General features: G+C 38.2%; 1 protein-coding gene across 7 annotated transcripts in view; it reads right to left on the bottom strand.

Moving 5' to 3' along the window:
• Cep83 (centrosomal protein 83) overlaps positions 1 to 20,350 on the bottom strand; it is a 114,241-nt gene that overhangs the window by 10,164 nt on the left and 83,727 nt on the right. For all 7 annotated transcript variants that reach the window (XM_031350394.1, XM_031350391.1, XM_031350390.1 and 4 more), the window contains 3 exons: positions 13,983 to 14,058; positions 11,508 to 11,665; positions 9,366 to 9,495 (listed from right to left, as the gene is read on the bottom strand). In XM_031350394.1, the coding sequence (XP_031206254.1) occupies positions 9,366 to 9,495; positions 11,508 to 11,665; positions 13,983 to 14,058 (364 nt within the window). The remainder of the gene's footprint in view (positions 1 to 9,365; positions 9,496 to 11,507; positions 11,666 to 13,982; positions 14,059 to 20,350) is intronic.

Raw genomic sequence — 20,350 nt, 5'->3', positions numbered from 1 at the left:
AAATAAGGACATCAAGACCAATCACTAAGGCATAGTCACTGTGACACAGCTATTTCCTAGAATGCATTTTGTAATGCATTATCTAGTGACTCAGAATTCCATCATCTCTGTAAGAGGATGTCTTACCATGTGCCCCAGTCAGGTTTCACTCACAGCAACCATCCTGGTTCAGCTTTCTCAATCCTGGGATTTGAGGGTGCAACACTGGCTTAGTGTATAACTCTGGCTGGAGGGACAACCGATATTCAAATCATCACAGTTTATGGGTACTTCTCATTCACGTGTTTCTATGTCCACATTAACAAAGGTACTAACTCTTTCAGTGGTTTACAGACGCCTAATTGCTGTATAATCATGTAAATACACAATCTTAAAATCTACTTGTTTACTTGTCATTTCACTTACAATAAAATATAAAAATTTACCTTATCAATCTTTTCCAAGATTTAGTCTTATTCCTTTAATTAAGTGTCTATGTGTCTATATGGGTATGTGCGCCTGAGTGCAACGCTTGCTGAGGCCAGAAGCATTGGATCCCCTGGACCTACAGTAGGAAGGTTTGTGAACCACCAGATGATGTGGAACCTGCAAAATGAACTTAGGTCCTCTAGAAGACTATGGAGCACAAGAAGCCAGTGAGTCATCTCTGCAGCCCTCATCAGTAAACATTCATTGAGCATGCCTAGTAAGCATATATGTATACATATTTATATGTACACAGAACATGCATAATTCTGTCCTATATTTACTATAGATAATACAAAGATTAAAAGATTTATAAAATCCTGAGAAGAACTACTCTGGGAAATGTAAGAAAGAAACCACCACAACAACAAAAACTTAGGGCTCCTTATTGTGTAATTTATGGGGATGCAGATATACCTGAAGGTTCTCCAGCAAGGTTTTGAGCAAAAGGCACTGGCCGTAAAATATTACAGCATAAAGGATACTATAGACTTCTTCAAGATAGGAGTTCATGTCCAGTAGTGTCTTTTTCCACCATTTCCAAAAAGCAAACAACTATTCTAAGCACTAGTTAGCAAATAACTAAAGGGGACCTTCTCTTCTCCCACTAAGTGAGGACCAGAAACTGGGTCCTCAGTAGGCACACAATCTGCTCATGCACAGGTACTGGACTTGCTAGCCTCTTCACCAATCTCCATTGTGCATGAGCTATTCCATTTATGATGCTCAGTTATAGCATGCTGAAGAGATTAAGGAACTATCCTGTCCCCTCTAAACCAAATCTCATGCTCATCTCCTTACAACTGTTCTCTTTATCATTTTTTTCTGTGCTTTTGAAATATCCTACAATTTCTTCCTTCACAAAAAAATACCCACACCCCTCCCTGGCTGCTAATACCATTACCAAACTCCTCAGATAAACAAATGCTATGTCATCATCATGCCTATCCACGTCATTGATCCAAAGTGATCCTTGTGAGCCATCTCTTTACCTGCACCAAGTACATCTTTTGGTTCTCCTACCATACTGGCCACTACCTGTTTCCTCTTCTTCAATTTCTAAACTTCAGAATTCCTTAAAGTTCAATTCTCAGATCTATTCTCATTAAATTTTACTGCTTTAAATGCCATTTAAATGCCAATGAGTCCCAGCTTTTAATTTATCACACCCAATCTACTCTCTTCTAGTCAATTAGATTCACAAAGCTAGCTAATTTATCATCTCCATATAGAAAGAAGATGGACATGCATTTGTATTTTTAAGTATCATATCACTATAACAAGATATCTGAGGTAAATGGCTTACAAAGAGAAAAGGCCCATCTTGGTTCCCAGTTTTGGAAGCTCCAGCTGAAGGTCAGGTATCACTACTATGGTATATCATGGCAGGAGGTTAACACAACAAATCACTTATCAGAGAACCCAGGAAACTGAGTGTAGCAGACAGGCTGGCTCCCATATTCCTTTCACGTGCACATTTTCAGTGACCCTCCATTATCTCCTAAGAGCCACAGTAGTTTGACTATTGCTGCTTGAGGAACCAACCCTTTAAACCCATGAACTGTTGATAATACTGTACAAATAAGAGCAGCATTTCAGTATGTCAACACGGTCACAGTGGAGAGATGGTTCTGCTCTTCTAGTAGATTCAGGTTCAAGTCCCAGCATCCACATGATGGATCAAAACAACCTGGTTAAATACAGTTGCAGGCAACCTGATGCCCACTTCTGGCCTCTATGGACACTGTGTGCTTATGGTGCATGAACATAAATGTAGGCAAAACATCTATACACATAAAATAATTAAATACTTTAAAAAAACCCAGGTTTTTAAAAAGTTGGCATGTTCAAAACTACACGGTTGTTTTACTCCCAAACCCATCCATTTCATAGTCTTTCTCATGTTAGTAAAGACTAACACAGTTTTCCCAAAGGCTCAGTTTAAAATCTGCATCTTCAGCTGTGGGAGGTAGAGGCAGGCGGACCTCTGGGGGTTCCAGGACAGCCAGAGCTATTACACTGAAACCCTGTTTTGGGGCTGGATATATATATATATATTCTTGTAATTCTCTCTCATTCACACTGTAAAACCATTTCAAAGAATTTCCTTTAACAAATACACAAAACATGACCACTGAGACTCCTTCATTAGATCTCTATCCTAAGATATCATGATCGCTAACTTGGACTACTCCAAAGCTGTCTGCCTGAGTGGTCTGTTGTTGTTGTTGTGGGTTGTTTTTGCTTTTCTATACAACAGTCTGAGATAGTCTTCTAAAATGTAGTTCAAACCCTATCAATTCTCCATTCAGAAGTCTTCAATACAGTTCTATTTCATTCAGAACAAAAGCCAAAGTTCCTGGATCATCTGCCCTGGTGCTGCCTCCCTATCCTAGACACCAGAACCTCCTCCTGTTCTTTCAACACCACAAGCCATCTGTATACTTTTGTGCTTGCTATTCTGTCTGGAACAAGATCTTCTGTGTAAATCGACATGGTATCTTCTGTCCTCTCCTCTAAGTCAAATGTTTCCAAATAAGCCTTGCCTGATCACTTAAAGGGCAACACACCCACCCCTAATCTTGCTACTTTTAGTTTTAGGATTCATCCCCTCTACCTCCCTGTTATACATCCTGCCCACTATAATTCATGTTCTTTAGGACAGAATCTGGTTACCTTGGTATTCTAGTGAGGTATACCAAGTGCTTATCAAATAGAAAACATAGTTTCTAAATTGTCTTCATGACAACACTATGAGATAATATCCCACCAAAGCTTAGGTCCACCTAGAGCCTGAGGGTATAAATATAATATCCTAAGAAATATTACTTGGTCTTTGTTCCTCATTAGTGGCACAGAGTTCCTTAACCCCAGGAATTTAAGTGATAAGGGTTACCTCCCTCCCCCTTGTAGCCAGTAAGAAGTCATTCTCAATCTCTCCTACTTATGGTAATGAAATGACTTAAAGTAGTGGCCCAGTCAACCCTTAGGATGTAGGAAGTCAACAGAGACCAACAGAGTATATAGTGATATTAAGATCCAATTGTCTAACCTACAGGGAGGGGAGTTATAAATCAAGCTCTGTCAAAACTCTTCAACCAATAAGTGAGAACTCTGGAATTAGGAGCTTCTGTGCTGAGGAACAAAAGAACTCACCTAGAGACGCACGGACCTCTACAGCCTAGCCAGTTATCTGTGCATCTGTTCCACGGTTGTTCTCGGTGCCTTTTATAATAAACTGGCACACACCATTAATGTGCTCTCTTGAATCCTAACAAATTTTTACATATCAAAATAAAATCATGCTAACTCCCAATATGTGACCAGTTGGGTAGCTTACACTAGAGTTGGAGGAGAGCCATTCTTGGGGGGCTAAACACCTTAACAGTACTAAATTGTTCAAGCAAGACCAGTTGGTGTCCAGAGAACTGAGGATTGGTTGCTGACACTGGAAAGCCCCCCACAGTGTTATGATTTGGAAAAAGTCTTTGCAGCTGCAGTCAAGGTAAAAAGAGATTATAGTGGATTAGAGTAGGAATGTTTGCATTAACATTCCAATAGAATCACATCATAAGACAAATGAATGCATTTACAATACAAAGAGTAACACTTATAGGGTATCTAGAGCTGAATGTAGCTGCACTCAGAAAGCTAAGGCAGGAGGGTCAAGCTAGCCTGTAATACAAAATTCAAGACCACCCTGGGCTACATGAGATCCTGTTTCCAAAAAATAGGGGAGAGGATTGTGACACAAGTAGTTGTACTCCTCACTGAAACCTCAAAAACAAGAATCAACTGGGATTCTCCTTTAATACCAAATCCAATTAACATTTTTTTCAAGAATCACATTCAATGGCCACTTGCCCCTTTAAAAGTGGTATGTGGTATGTGTGTATGTGTGTGAGGTGTGTATGTATGGGGGTGCACAGGAGAATGTCAGGTGTCCTGATGTCAACTCTCTGCCTTATTCCCTTCAGACAGTGTTTCTCCCAGAACCTGGAGGTCACAGGAGTTGTTTAACACCCAACAGCCAGCAAGTCACAGCAAGCTTCCTGTCTCTGCAGCCAACAGCACAGGGTTAGAGGCAAGCATTTGGCCACAGCAAGCATCACGCATCTTGGGTAACGTTCTTCAACTCTGGCTCCCATAACACTAGCACTATTGCTCCCAGCCATGAGCATCCTTCCTGGTGACAACTTCTCCTTCCATCTCTGTCTAGTTCTTAGTCTTTGTATTCCCCAATCATATTCAAAACCTCATTCATCTATAACTTGACTTACTGATCTCCCTGTTTGGCTTTCCTATTTCTGGTCGCCAGTACAGCCCCTTTACTTGAACCCAGGGCATGTCCGCATGGATGTACTGCCATCACCCCACATCTTGGCTAGTCAGACCTACTATGCACTCCATGTTCTTCATTCTACCACCCAACTCCATTTATAACTCTGACAGCTAAAGTGACCTCTTCCACTTCTTTATTTACCCGCACATTCTGTCTTGTTCTTTTGTTTCTAAGACAGTCTCACTATGCCCAGGCTTGCTCTAAACTCCTGAGCTCAAACAATCCTCCTGTCCCAGCCTCCTGAGTAACCAGGAAGACATGCATGCTGCACTGGACTATATTATATTTTGTCATTTCTCCCCTTGGGAGGACCTTTGGAGGTTAGTTTCTCGTCACTGTCATTCCTACACTCTAAACTTGCATTGAGGTTTCATACCTTACTTAAAGTTCACAAAAACAGTTTGTCTTCAGGGCTTTTCCTAAGGTTTTCTAAATATGCTCACTGACTATTTCATATGTGTATATGATGGATTCTGAATACTTTGTCCTCCACCTTCTCTCTCTCTCCTACCCTGTCAACTCCTCTTCTCTTCTAAGTCCCTCCCCACACTCACGGCTTTTGTTCTGTGATCCACTAGGTTTAAGTAGGGCTGTCTACTTAAACCTAGTGGCTGACTATGGTTTTGAACTGTCCACTGAAGCCCGTGGGGTGTCTTCTAGCTGGTTTGTTTTTTTAAGGTGGAGGTTCTCAAATTGACGTCAATGCAACTGCCCTGGGTGTTTCTTAAACATTATCCGATTTCCTCAAGTAGTCGTTAAGGATACAGAGCAGTGATGGCTTCTCTTCTCTCTCAGCATAATGCTAGGCCATATAACATGTTTCATAAAGCATTTTACAGGGCTACAGAGTGAGACCTTGTATCAAAAACAACACAAAAATTACTTCAGAGAGACTTATGTTAAAATAAAAATTGCCAACTGTTATTTCAAGTGCCTCAAAAAGACAGACAATTTATTGTGTTCATAGAAAGAGATCATCACTCATATTCATGATTAGAAAGTTAAGATAGGGGACAGAGCTAGAGAGAAATCTTCAACTAAAGAACGATATTCCAATTCAAGATCCCTGGTCATGCTTTTCAAAAATAAATTTTAAAAAATGATAAACTTATCAAAATTTCATTTCCACCAAAGGCTCTACCTAAGTACATTTACTCAAAATGATGTTAAGTCTTATGCTTACAAGTTTAGCATTCTGAATAAACATACCCAGATGGCATGTTTATCTAGCCTGAAGGGAAAACAAAGTTACTAGTCTCGAGTTTAAGAATTTTTCATGAGTAAGAAATTTGAAAGGATTATGATTTCTATTCTAGAATAGAATGGTTTAAATCTTACTGCCTAAGAAAGTTTTGATATTTAAATAATGTAAAAGTTTGTTGCATCTCTATAAACAATATTTCTAAGGATAGAAAAACTATGATGGAGAAGTGGTCTTGTTTTGTTTTGTTTTTGTTTTTTTGAGACAGAGTCTCCCTGTGACCCTTGCTTGCCTGGAACTCACTATGTCAACCAGGCTGTTCTCAAACTGACAAAGATTCACCTACCTCTGTCTTTGCCTCCAGGGTACTGACTTAAAGGCACAATCAGACTCATATGAACCATGACTCTAAGGAGAAAACTTCAAAAATATCTACACTCGAAGAAAGTGGGAAACTAGAATCACAGTTCAGGGTAGTAAAATCAGAACTACAGGGACTTTATATCACAGATCCAAGCCTGGATTTCCTGGCCTTGTTTTTTTGTGAAACAAAATGTCCCTAAGTAGTCTAGGCTGGACCTGAACTTGAGAGACCAGATCTTGGGTTCAGACTCCATCTTAGAGAACATGACCTAAAGTTAAACTTTGAGTTACTCCCCCAACAAACCTGTGCCCAGCACTAGTTTCCAGGTTATAAGCCTACCCCTGGCACTTCAATTCCTAACAACCACCAATCAGTAGGAAAGTATAAGTTAAGTTTATGATTTGGCTCCTAGCACCAGCCTATTATTTTAAAGGGCAACAAAAACCTATACTAACCCCCAAGTCAGATGCGTACCAGGCTGGAAACCCCCTCGATTGTTGGCTTGCCTCTAAAAATGCTTGCTTGAAATTGGACTCGGGCCTCTACCTTCCTGTCCTGCTCTGTCAGGGTCAGTGGATAGCCCAAGCTCAAGCTTAAATAAAAAGACCCTAGTGAGGCTGCATCATCAGAGTCAGCTCTTGAACAGGCACAACAAACTTATACTCTTCTTGCTACAGCATCCCAAATGCTAAGATTAAAGGCATGCTACACCATGATTCCCAAAGTTTGGATTCTAACTAGTCAAGTCATCTTGGTTACCTAAAACTTTAGTTCCCTTATTTGTAGAAGCTATCTGAAAGCTAAGGTCATTTAAAAGTATATATACATAATACTACCTCTACAGCACATGCGCACACACACGCACGCACGCACACACACACACACATACACACACACATATACACACACACACACACACACACAAAACCTCATTTTCTACTTCATTGATAAAATTAAGCTCATATAACAAGTGTTCCACAGGGTGTGACAGCTCCAGGTCATTGTTATTCACTAGATTAAACTAAGCAATCGTCTATGACTTAAATTGTAACTCACATACCGTGTTTTAAAAAGTGGACTGAGTATGGTGTCCTGTGACTTTAGTCCCAGCACTTAAAAGGCAGAGGCAGCTGGACCTCTATGAGCTCAAGGCCAGGCTGGTCTATACAGTTCCAGGCCAGCCAGAGCTAAATGATACTCTCTCTCAAAAACAACAAAAGGTGAGATGAGGAGCTAGAGAGATAGTACAGTGGTGAAGAGTAAGAGACCTGGATGGATCCCAACACTCTCCTAACAGACCAGGTACTCTCACATGAAGGGAAGCGGAAAACGAAGGAAGAACACTGGAACTTGGTGGCTCCAGCCTAGCCTCAAAATCAGGCCTGAGCTCTAGGTTTGGAGGCAACTTGCCTCAGAGGAAGAGGCGGAAAATGATACAGGTGCCAGTGCTCCACGCACAAGGAGTACACCTGCCCCCTTAACCCCCACCTCCCCCCACAAACCACAGTTTAAAAGTGAAATGATATTATCTTCTCACCCACCAGTTAAGTATTTAAGAAAAAAAGAGACTGCATCATTACAATAGTGGTATAGTGGCACAGTACCACTTCTGAGGTTTAACATATCACTCTCTGCCCTCTCTCTGGCACACCTACTCTCAGCTGATAATCTCCGTCACCACTGGATGTCATTTTTGTTCCAAATGAAGTCAACCCAAATTAACCTTAATAATTAGGATCTGATCTCATCTCTACAACATGTATTCCTAATACTGGAAGAACATGAAAGTTTATCTGCAAAAGACAAACAGTCGAAAGACTTTCTAAAGGTTTCTGAAGTTCAAACACAGTACCAGAAGTTCATTGGCATTTCTAAGGTCATTATGAGTCATCAAAAACAAAACCACTGAAATTTCACCAACACTAAAAGCCTTTTAGAATTTATACATGGACAGAAATGAATATAAGTGACCAATAAAAGAGAAAAAATGTACTTCCTATGGGCATAAAATGCTAGGTTTCTTATATAAGAAATGGTATCTTCTAATCTCAATCATATACTACTCTTAGTATTATAAGAATGTCTTCAGGTACTTAAACCTATTCAATAATATACACAGATCTTAAGATGCTGGTATACCTAGGGCATATTTCTTTCATTCACATTGTCTAGTCTTCTCCACATCCAATGTCACTATGAGGAAAACCTCTGAAATGAAGACTTACAACTACACATACCACCACGCTTGTCTCTTGGCACACTCCAGGCCTGCTGAAAATCGCTGCTGAACCACTGCAGCAATGAGCCCCAGCTGAGAAGAGTCTACCACAGCCCTTGGGTAGTAGGAAAAGCTGTAAACTACTGACTAGATGAATCATCTGGCTACATAATTTCATGAAGTACTGGACTGTTCCCAAGAATGTGAACATATGCCTATAGAGGACAAATTTGAGAAAACCTCAAAGTAGGAACTGTCAGAGTTTCAGAAACCAAGGAGAACTCCAAGATCCTACTGCTGGGGCAAGGAGATATTTGTTTCTCTATTTTTTGACTTGGAAACAAACACTCCTTTTGTTTGCTGAGACAGGTATGTAGCCTGTCTATGCCACCAAGTAGCCCTGGCTAACCTAGAACTTAGCAGATATTCCTGGATAATTCTTACCTATGAGCTCTATCCCTGGCCCAGACTTTAACTACCAAAGCAATTACAGATGCTAAGTATAATTGAATCAGGTCTGGTCATACTGTGACTTAAGTAATGGGTGAGTTCTACATGTTTGTATAGAATGGCTCTGAAAAATATCACTTTTAAGAAAATATATATTAACTCTAAAATATTTTAGAAATACACCTATTATTTGGATTTCCCCAACTGTCTCTGCAAACTTAAAACAAAGTGTGATGTTTAGATATTAAGTTAAATATGCCAGTTATCCACTTTACTCTGGGACCAGTCTGCAATACAGAAGCCACTGTAGCTAAGGGCTACTTGCCTTTTTCTGAGCAGTTGCTGCTCGCTGTAGTTTTTCTTTGGCTTGATTATACTTTTCCTCTCTGTCTGTGATACGTTCATGAAGCTTGTGCTTTTCTTCCAACCACTGGATCTGCTTTTCCTCCAGTGTCCTGTCAGAGAATATATACAAACCAAGGAATTTAACAGAAATTCTTAGATCGAATAAGAACTATTGCAAAAGTGTTCTCAAACTCCTTGCCTATCTGACCATGCCCTATCCTTTCCAGCAAAAGTGACTCTTATGTGGCCACATATTTCCTCACATTTTTGATACAAAGCAAGTTTTATGAATATGACACTGTATTTAGAATAACATGTACACTATGTTTACATGAAACCCACTAGAGTTAGATACATCTGTTGTGTCTTTTAAGTAAGTTAGGAAACTGAAGTTTAGAGCATTTAAGTCGTGTAAAAAAAACATGTCTTTTTATTGACAAAATAAGCACTTAAAATCTAAACAATAATAACAAACATCAAGATATGGAAACTGTGCCTAATAGAGGCAATAAAAAACCAAGCCTGATGCCTGATGTGGTAGCTAGCACCTTTAGCCCCAGCACTACGGCGGCCTGGACAATCTGATCTCTTTGAACTGAAGGCCAGCGTGTTCTATTTAGCAAATTACAGGACAGTCAGAGCTACATAGTACATACAGGTAAACCATACGTAAAGGGGAGGAGGAATCAAGCTTGATATTAAGTCTTAATGCAGAATGTTTTCTGTGTAGAACAAATTTTATATAAATGACATTTTAAGTTGTATCCTAGTAATAATATAATTTAAAAGCTATGCTGCACACTTTTCTATAATACATATTTTAGTATCAATACCATGGTCACTAAAAATCAAAATAACAAGCCCTGTCATGTTAGATTGCTTGTCATTTTACTCATACAGATTCTAAATATATTAGCTGAAACAAAAGTTAAATTCTACTGACTTAAAATCCAGTATTTTGTTTTGTCTTTGAGAATTTAACTCAGTCGTGCACTTGCTAAGCAAACACTACTGCTGAGCTGGACTCCTAGCCCAGTTATGGTGTCAGGAGCAATGTAGTGACTATCTGTCTGAGATCAATAGTGGATTACTTAAATCTGTTAGCTACACTGTATGTCATCACAATTTGTAAGCTCATTTTCAATCAAACACTTGAGGATCAGAAGATACAAATTTTTCCTTTTCAAAACAGAAGAAAAATAAGTTAGATACTCTGGAATGTCAGAACACATTATGGAGATCTATCTTTCTTACTGATTCCCCATAAATAAAACTCCATCTATAAAACACAGACAAGCTTTACAATAGGAAAAACTCCAGAAAAAATTTTTTATATGTTAAGAATTATTTAAGAATTTGTAAAGAAAACTGTCCTACAGATAAATAAAAATAACATGCTATAAAATCAAACCAAGTATAAAACAATATTCTATACTTACTGTTTCTTTTTGCTTTTTTAAATTTTATTTTTGTGGTACTAGGAATCAAGTCCAAGGCCTCTATATCCTAGCCAGACAATTCTACTGAACTACATCCTGAGCCCCATTTTCTCGAGAATAAAATTCTGAGCATACCCAGAGCATTTTCCTTACCAGTTTACCATTTACAGGCAGTAAATTTCAAGGTGTAAAGAATATAAATAAGTAGATTACTTTTCAAAAGGGCTAGTTCTAAGAAGTCTGTTTACAACACACACACACACACACACACACAGAGAGAGAGAGAGAGAGAGAGAGAGAGAGAGAGAGAGAGAGAGAGGAGAAAAAGAGAGAGAGAGGGAGAGAGAGAGAGAGAGAGAGAGAGAGAGAGGGAGAGAGAACAACCCCACAATCAATCATTTTGTTGTCTGGTTTTCAAGACAGATTTGGGGAATCATAGTCTAATTTGCTAAATGAATAAAGATTCTCATTCAGAGTTTTGAGAATACTGTGCTCAGATATAATTGTAAAGGTCCTCTGTCCATGCCTAAAATTTTTAGAAGCAATTTAGGAGTAAAAGTTCATTTCATAGAAGGAGAAAGTAACTTCCCACAAATATACTCTATGTTCCAATCATCAATAAAATATACTTTATAAAGCAGAAACAAAAAACAGTCTGTATACAAAAAAAAAGCAAAGTCTACTTTTCAATGTCTAGTTGGGCTTTCTCAGCTTGGCTCCTTAAATTTCGGCATTCTTGTTTTAGTCTCTCCACCATGTCCTTCAGCATTTGGTTTGAATTCAGCAAGTCATTCTCTGACTGTGTCAGTGAGGTCACTTGGATCTGCAAATGACTGATTTGCTTAAAAGAAAAAGAGAGAAAGAGAAAGACACTAAGATATCCATCAAGGCATGTGAGGAGCAGAGTATCTCCCTGAAAAAATGTCTCTCTCAGTTGGTGAGGCATACAGGGTGCCCTACCTGTAAGTGGGCTAACAAATAGCAAGGACTGGGGTCATTTCTCACTATAACCAAAGTATTTCATACCGTATAGTACTCAGATACTGATTTTTTTTTCTTTTCATGCCCAAATGAGTAGTGGTCTGGGAAGTAGGTGCTTTGAGAAGAAGAAAACATTGGCAGATAGTCTCCTATTACAAAGCCTTTCCCCTCTCTACCAGAAAAGATTTTAAAAGCAAGTCAGCAAGAAAAACAGTTGAGGGAGCATTGTTTTCCTGAAGAACACATTAATTAGCTACTCTACCAGAAAGGTTACTCTCCGAGAATTCAGGAATTGCTGGGCACGAATATGGGAAGAGTCACTACAATCCTGTTCTTCAAAGGTTCCCCAGCTTTCTGTATGCCCCAGTACTGAGAGGGAGATATGCCTCGGGAAATCTAATAAATATGCTATGGATTCTGCAGCTTCTAGAGCAGTGGTTCTCAACCTGTGGGCACAATCCCTTTTGGGGTCAAATGACCCTTTCACAAGGGTTGCATATCAGATATCCTGTATCAGATATTTATAGTATAATTCATAACAGTAGTAAAATACAGTTATGAAGTAGCAACAAAAATAGTTTTATGGTTGGAGGTCACCACAACATGAAAAACTGTATTAAAGGGTGGCAGCATTGGGAAGATTGAGAACCACTGATTTAGAGCCATTATCAGCACATGTATCAAAGTCACAGGCTTGACTCCATCTGTAATTTACCTTTATATGGAAGCACTTTTTTTTATGATATATTGGAGTTATAGATCAACTGGCTAGAAAGACTTACATTTTTTAAAGTTGTGACTAAATAGACCTCACTGGGGACAATTATGTATCTACATCCTTCATAAGCCATGTCTAAGCTAATAAACAAAAGTCTTCATTTTCACTTCAATTTCTCTTTAGCCATTCTCTGAGACCTTTCAGAGCTGACAGAATCAAGAGACATAAATCTAAAGAATCTACTGTAAGCCTAGGATGCAGATCAGCAGTACAGCATACTTGTCTAATTATTATGCACCCAGGCCCAAATTTGGTCCTTGCCATCACCAAAACCAAGATGTCATCATAAGATTTAAGAGTCAAAAGAAAAAGGGTCTTGCTTCATATCCCAGGCAGGACTCAAACTCATGATCTTCCTGCTTCAGCCTTCCAAGTGCTAGGATTATAGGCAAGCACCACCACAACTAAGAAAAGCAACATTCTGGTAGAATAAATTAGCTAGGTGGGAAGTAACCCCATTATATGGCTAACAGTATAAAAGCCATGTAAGATCAGACTATACATGTCCATGGTGCAATTACTAGAATACAGTAACATTGTATGCCTCAGATTTCCATTTTATAATAAATTTCTTCATGTAGAACTTACTTAAAAAAAAAAAAAAAACAGGAGTGGAAAGTATCAACTCTTTACTACAGCTTTTTAACTAGGCAACCCTCAAGAAACTTAACTCTAGATCCACAGAATGGCAGAAACCCCAGTGTCTGAGTATTGTGCCCTGCCAATTGAGGCTCCATAAGTGCACACACAAAGCAGTGTCAGCTGACATGAAAGCATTATGCCCTCTCAGTGAAGGTCCCCAAACTGCATGTGCAAGGCCGTGTCAGCTGATGGGGAAAATTCTAAATGGAATCCTCACTACTCATAATCTAAAAAATTAGAAACATCCCAAGCAAAGTGAAAAAACAAAATTTAGAAACAAATACTCTTCTGAATTTTACTCAACATTATATACATATTTCTTTTAACCAAAATAAAAATTGCTTCTCACAAACACAACTCTTAAATTTTGGACAGATACAGCAAGAAAACAAAACGAAAACAACAAAAACCTATGACATGTCACAGAATATTTTTACATGTGTAACTTAAAAAACTGAATATTTCTAATTTTAAAATTCAAAATGTCAAAATATTTGTCATTTTAACTCTAACAAATATTTGTCAAAGGCCACCACATACCAATATATTAAGATAAACAGCAAAAGTAAAGCAAGTCTACTAAATTATAGCAGAAAAATTGAAACATTTTATCTTTACATAATAGCTTCAGCAGTACATTATAAATTATGGTGATCAGACTACAAATTACTAATTATGATTAATTACAAGAGCTACATAAGACAGACTTAAAAGAAGCTTCAACAAAATAAAAGCAAACTGTGCATTACAATCATACCTGTTTCAGTTCAGAATTTTCAAGTTTTTCTTTCTCTGCTTTTTCATTATTCACAATTTGTTGTTGAAGTTTTAACCTAAAAACCATAACCAAACAAAGAAATTACGAATCAATAATTCATTTATTTCATTGAACTGGGCAATCATTCTACAGAACGGTTGTTTGACAATAGGCACTACACAATATATAATCCTAAATATTTAGACTCTTGGCAGTGATATATTCACATAAAACAACATGAATTACATCTTTAGCAACAAGTACAGAGTATGGAAGGGCAGCAATGAGAATTCTACATGGAGACACCAACAGCAATATTTTACTGGTGGTGGGAATTGTTTGGTTGGTTTGGTTTTTGAGACAGTTTCTCTATGTAGTCTTGGCTGTTCTGGAACTCATTCTGTAGACCAGGCTGGCCTTGATCTCAGATATCTGCCTGGCTCTGCCTCCCAAGTGCTGAGATTAAAGGTGTTTACCCCTATAGTAGTAAGGGTTTTAATAAACACAGAGGACAGCTTTTACAACCTGGCCTTCAGTGCTGAGGTTCGGAATGTGTGGTTACAGCATCAGAAACTAATTTAGAAACCACTCCTGACCTATAGAGTTTATAGATTCTACATGTTGCTACTCTGCTTTCAATTACAAGGTTATACATCTAAAAGAATATTAGTTAGCACAGGACACTATCCTGTATCCTAAAAAGACCTGATAACGTTTCATTCCTGAGCTAAATGGACAGTTGAAGAGAATAAAATTTGCACAGTCATCTATAGCTTGGTGATATCAACTTATCTATAGAAAAACATCATGCTAATTAAGTTTGGGAGGATGACATCCTCAAGTTTTTCCTTTAAATTGTTTAAAATAAGTTTTAAAAGAAATATTTTCTAAAGGGATTGAAACCTTTAGAAAAGGCTCTTACACATGGCCTGGCTCTGACTCCTGACACCCGCATGTTGGTTTACAACCATCTGAAACTCTAGTGCCCTCTTCTCACCTTGGCAGGCACCAGACACATACATTATGTTTATGTGAATGTAAGCAAAATTAGTTAAAATGTAGTTGATTACATTCTTCAAATCTTTATCTCAAATACAAACCAACTGGAACGTGCTTCTATCTTGGCATGATTAGCCCACCTATAAATGTTTGTTTCCTGACTACTAATCTATGTAGATCCTGAATCTGACTTTGGGTGTCTGTGATGAATACAATGTGGGAACCCCACAGTTACTGTCCTGCTTCTTAGAGGTTTACACATATGAACAGGTCAGAAACGATAGCTCTAAAGGGAAGAGCCAGTCTCGCTTCTCCTTGTTCTTCACAATTAGGCACAATCTTATTTCATTTACTTCAGCTACATTTTTACTCTTAGTTGTTTTCAAAAAACATTTGTATGTGTATACATGTCACAGCAAGTGTGACAACGATAGGAGTTAGTTCTCTCTGTCCCCAAGTAGATACCAGGGATTGAATTCAGGTCTTCAGGCTTGGCAGCAAGCACCCGTAAGTATTGAGTCATCTCACTATCCCCTACTTTCTCCATTTTGTGTTCATTTTGCCCCATTAAATATTTATCTTTCTTGCCATTAGACATTTTTTTCATGCAGCCCATTGTGACCTCCAACTTATTATACAGCCAGGTACCCCACAAAAGATGGCTATAAACTTTTGATCCTCCTTTCTCCACCTCTACAAGTGCTGGGATTACAGGCAAGTGCATCACTATACCTGGTTTTAGGCAGTGCTGGAAAATCTATCCCAGGGCTTCATGCATGCTAGGCAAGCATTGTACGCTCTACATACCTAGGCCCCTTTTTTGTTAAATGTTTATGGATGTTAGTCCTTCTTAATAAAGAATTCTTTCTATAAAAACAAGATGAAATCAAAATAGTTCAAAATATCATGGTAGGTTAGAGTCAGAATAAGAAAACTTAGGCTTTAAATATATCTCTCGCTGTGGTCAAGAATTTGGATAGACTATCAATCGATAAGAAAGAAAACCCTTAAGGTCAAGGTTGTGGAATGATTATTAACTAAATGACACAGGTATGAATAAAAACAACAATGCCTTACATAAAGGAGCTGAAGGTGAAGAAGCAACATTAGAGAATATCTAGTAAGACATGAAAACAAACCCCACTATTCCTAGAGATGATGCTGTGGAGTGCAGGCCCTCTCCAGAGTACTTTACTAAGATAGCACCAGTTTAGAATCTAAACCTGATTTGTGATTTTTTTTTTCCACTCCAGGAGAAAATTAGTCTATGCTTTAAAATACCTATTTAAAACTATTTAGTGTAGAAGATAATAGACTTTAACATAAAATTAGTTTATAAGGACTATGAAGGTTTAAGAACAATACCATTGGCTTTAAGTCACAGTGACAAAAAAATTCAAGAAAGGTAGAGATTGTTTCAAAAGAAAAATTATGAAATAAAATGTATGTTTCTTGATTATTATAAAATAAAATGTATGTATCTTGATATTAAAGATTTAAGATGTGTCACAAGTCAAAAGAAGTCTTATTAAAAACAGAAAGTTCAAAATAAATGAAATTAATTTTTATAAGGGGATTAATAAGGTTCTGTAAGAAGGTCAGAATCTGAACTGGGCTGTAAAGGCAAATATACTATAGGTAAAGTATAAAAATGAAACAAGACCTTAATGAAAACATAATGAAGAACACCCTTCATTGTGGAAACTAAGAACTACTCTCTCCTGGTGTGATAAGCACCATTATGAAGCCAACTTGGGGAACAAAGAGGTTTTTTAGCTTACAGTGTATTCAGCCTATTATCCAGTGAAGTAAAGGCAAGAACTCAAGAAACTAATGCAGAGGCCATGGAGGATCAATGCTTACTGGTTTACTCTTCATGACTTGCTCACCCTGCTTTGTAACAGCATCCAGGGTGACACCACTCTCTACAAGTTGAGCCCACCCATATCAATCATTAATCAAGAAAATGCCCCACAGATTGGCCCACGGACCAATCTGCTGTGGGCAATTTCTCGGTTGAGGTTCTTTCTTCTCGAATGATTTTAGTTTGTGTCAAGTTGGAGGGGCAGGGGGCAATAACCAGGACAAAAGGCAAGTTGGCAGAGAAGCATAGGGCTATCTTCTGGTGTCTTCAGTGAGAGTAAAACAATTAAAGGAAGATGGTTACATACTGGAAGTGAATGGTTCTTAAGAGAAGACAAAGCACAGGGTATGGACAGGTGTATGGGATAATAAAATAGATTAAAGAATGCATGAATGAGGATACAATAGCTAAACATAGGGAGTTCAACAATACAGATGATTGCCGGGCGGTGGTGGGGAACGCCTTTAATCCCAGCACTTGGGAGGCAGAGGCAGGCGGATTTCTGAGTTCAAGGCCAACCTGGTCTACAGAGTGAGTTCCAGGATAGCCAAGGCTACACAGAGAAAGCCTGTCTCGAAAAGAACAAAAAGAAGAAAAAAGAAAGAAAGAAAAAAAGAAAACAATACGGACGATTAATGGGACATGGGGACAGTTTGAGAATGATACCAAAGACTCCATGACTGTCAAAAAATTACCTAGTAGAATATAACTGGGAAAGGAAGAAGAAGTAGGATAAATTATATGCAATGAATATCAAGAGAAAAGCCATTTTAACCAAACTTGGTCAAATCTGGAAACAAGAATAGACAACACTGCTGGTCAGTCCCCTGGCTGTTCTGTTGTTGGAAGGGAAAAGAAGGACGCATTTCCTCTTCAAGGGGCTAGAGGTTATATGCCCTCTCAGAATTCAGTGAGAGGCTTTAAAGGAAAATGGTGAATCGCAAAGTATTTTCTGGTAGTAGAATAAAAGAGGCTACATCAGACTGCTGTTGAAGAGAGAGCTTTGCTGGATGTGTGGCTCAGTTTGATAGTGTAAGTCTTAAAATTTAATTCCCAGCATTGGGGGAAAGGTAGAAAGGGAGAGCAAGGGAGACAGGGTGGGGTGGGGAAACCTGGGGGAGGTGAGGAGGGAGAGGAAGAAGGTTAACAAATGGTTAGTAAGAGATTAGGAAGTGAAGGATAAGTTGGAGAATGATAAACTATAATTACTTTATACTTTACATATAATCATGGAAGCAGACAGAGGAAACAGGATGAAGGGTCAAGTTACAACAGAGTTCAGCTGTAGAAAAGCTTAACTGGAAACTTTGGAATAACATTAAGATGGAACTGTTTCAAATCCCTTTCTACTGTGGTGACCAGAGTCTAGGTTTGCTACATCATGCAGCTGATATGCTATTTGATATTTCAACAGATATTTACTGAGTGCCCATAAATACTGATCCTAGTTCTAACTGTTATAGAAACATTAAAAATAAAGACAGAGGCCCTGCTCTTAACAGCTCAGTTCTATCTGATAAGACACTCACTGGTGATGGAAATTATCGTCTGAAAGTTTCAATTTGAAAAGGTCTTAGCCTCACGTTGCTACTGAGCAACATGTGGATAGTATGAATGAGGAACTGTAATTTTAATTTCTTAAAATTTTAGTTAAACTCAGATTTACATAGTTACATGTGATCAGCAATACCATATTCAGTGGTAAAGGATCTTGCCTTCATATGTATGATGTTTATGTCTACTAGCAAGGGAAAGCAAATAGTGTGACAAGCAAGAAAATCAGTCTACGATTTCTCCTCAGGAGGACAGTGCCCTCAACACCATTTTTCTAAAGCAATTGTCCTGTCTCAAGTGCTGGAAACTGACTGGCCATTGTTTACTAAGAGGGAATACCCTAAAAAAAATAATAAAAAAATAGGCCACTGAACCAAAGCATTACTAGAGAATTGTAATGTAACCAACACATATCAGGTAAAAACTTGCAACAGGAATCTCTCCTCCGCACCTGTCCAATGCTCCTATACACCCTTCACCTGCCACTCACTAAGTAGTCCAAACTGCAAAGGAGCTGCTTTAAATGTCCGATTATACTTCCTGATATAGTGACACAAACAAGCAAACCTAAGCAATGACATCAAAATGGACGAGACTAAGTTATGCAAAAGACCAATTATTTTAGAAGATATCACTATAGGCAATTATCTTAAATGTTTAAGCCTGTTCCCTTGAACAGTTACTGCTTTAATTTCTTCTACTCACTTCTGATACCAAAACACACATTCTCTACTCTATCACTGCAGACAAGTGGCCGCATATCCTGGTTTAGCCACAGTGTCTCATTCCCCTTGACACACTGAGAGGCCCAAAGATGAGTATGAACAACATCCAAAGCACTCTCGGATTTTTCTAACTCAAACTGGCAAGCAACTGCTGGTTTTTCATTTGAACATATAGTGCTTACCTCACTGAGAAAACAACAGAGAAAAAGCCAACAAAGAGAAAGAGAAGAGGAAGAAGGAGGAAAAGAAAGAAGGAAATAAAATCTGCTCATGGTATAGTTGTAGATTTTTGTGTCCAAGAAAAAAACAAACAAAAAAGTGCAATCCTTATCCTTTCTAAAAGTTCTGTAGAAACAAAACCTCTTTAGTTTCTTGTAAATAGTTTAGGTAGACTGTTGCTATTATGCAAAGCTGACTACACACTTAACCTTCTGCAATTTTTACATGGTTGAATTTACAAGTAGCAATAACCTTAGCAAATGGAATAAATACGTGGTAAATCAGCCTTCTCAGATATAAAATGTGTATGTGTGCACATTCAGGTGCACATACACATGTACTTGTCTATGCAGACACATGCGGAGACCAGGCATTGGCTCTGAGATGTCTTTAATCACTTCTCCATCTTATTTTTTGAGGTAGGGTCTCTCACTTTATCATAAGCTTGCTCTTTTGGCTAGACTGACTGGCCTGCTTGTCTGTGCATCACCATCCTTGGGTTTTTACATGATGCTATGGATCCAAGTTCAAGTCCTCACACTTGTGCAGAAGCACTTTACCCACTGAGCCATCTCCTTGCCATAACGAAATATCTTTTAAAACATTATTCTTTGTACTATGACATACTAGTGGTGAATAAAGCACCTTAAAGAAAACAAAACACTAGTATATAATAGCAAGGTACCTCTATAGCACACATTGATGTCCAGCAGATCAGCTACTTAGCATGTAGTGTCATTTTTAAATAATGGATTTTTTTTAACATTATCTACATTTTTCCTGTCGGGACCCACTTTTTCCCTGCAGATAGTCTCTGACCTACCACTAGATGCTACTAAATAGAAGCTACACTTATATTTATTTTAGTGAAAAATAAACACAAACTTAGGAGATGTGATTAAATTTATAAATCAGTAAATAAGACAAGACAACAATTATATAACATTCCAAAGGGAGAGAATTATACAATCTTCAGAAGTACTCCTGTCAGACATTAAATAGTTAAG

Source organism: Mastomys coucha, unplaced genomic scaffold, assembly GCF_008632895.1.
Source record: "Mastomys coucha isolate ucsf_1 unplaced genomic scaffold, UCSF_Mcou_1 pScaffold4, whole genome shotgun sequence".
Taxonomy (NCBI): Eukaryota; Metazoa; Chordata; class Mammalia; order Rodentia; family Muridae; genus Mastomys; species Mastomys coucha.
This window is presented reverse-complemented; position numbering and strand designations above follow the sequence as displayed.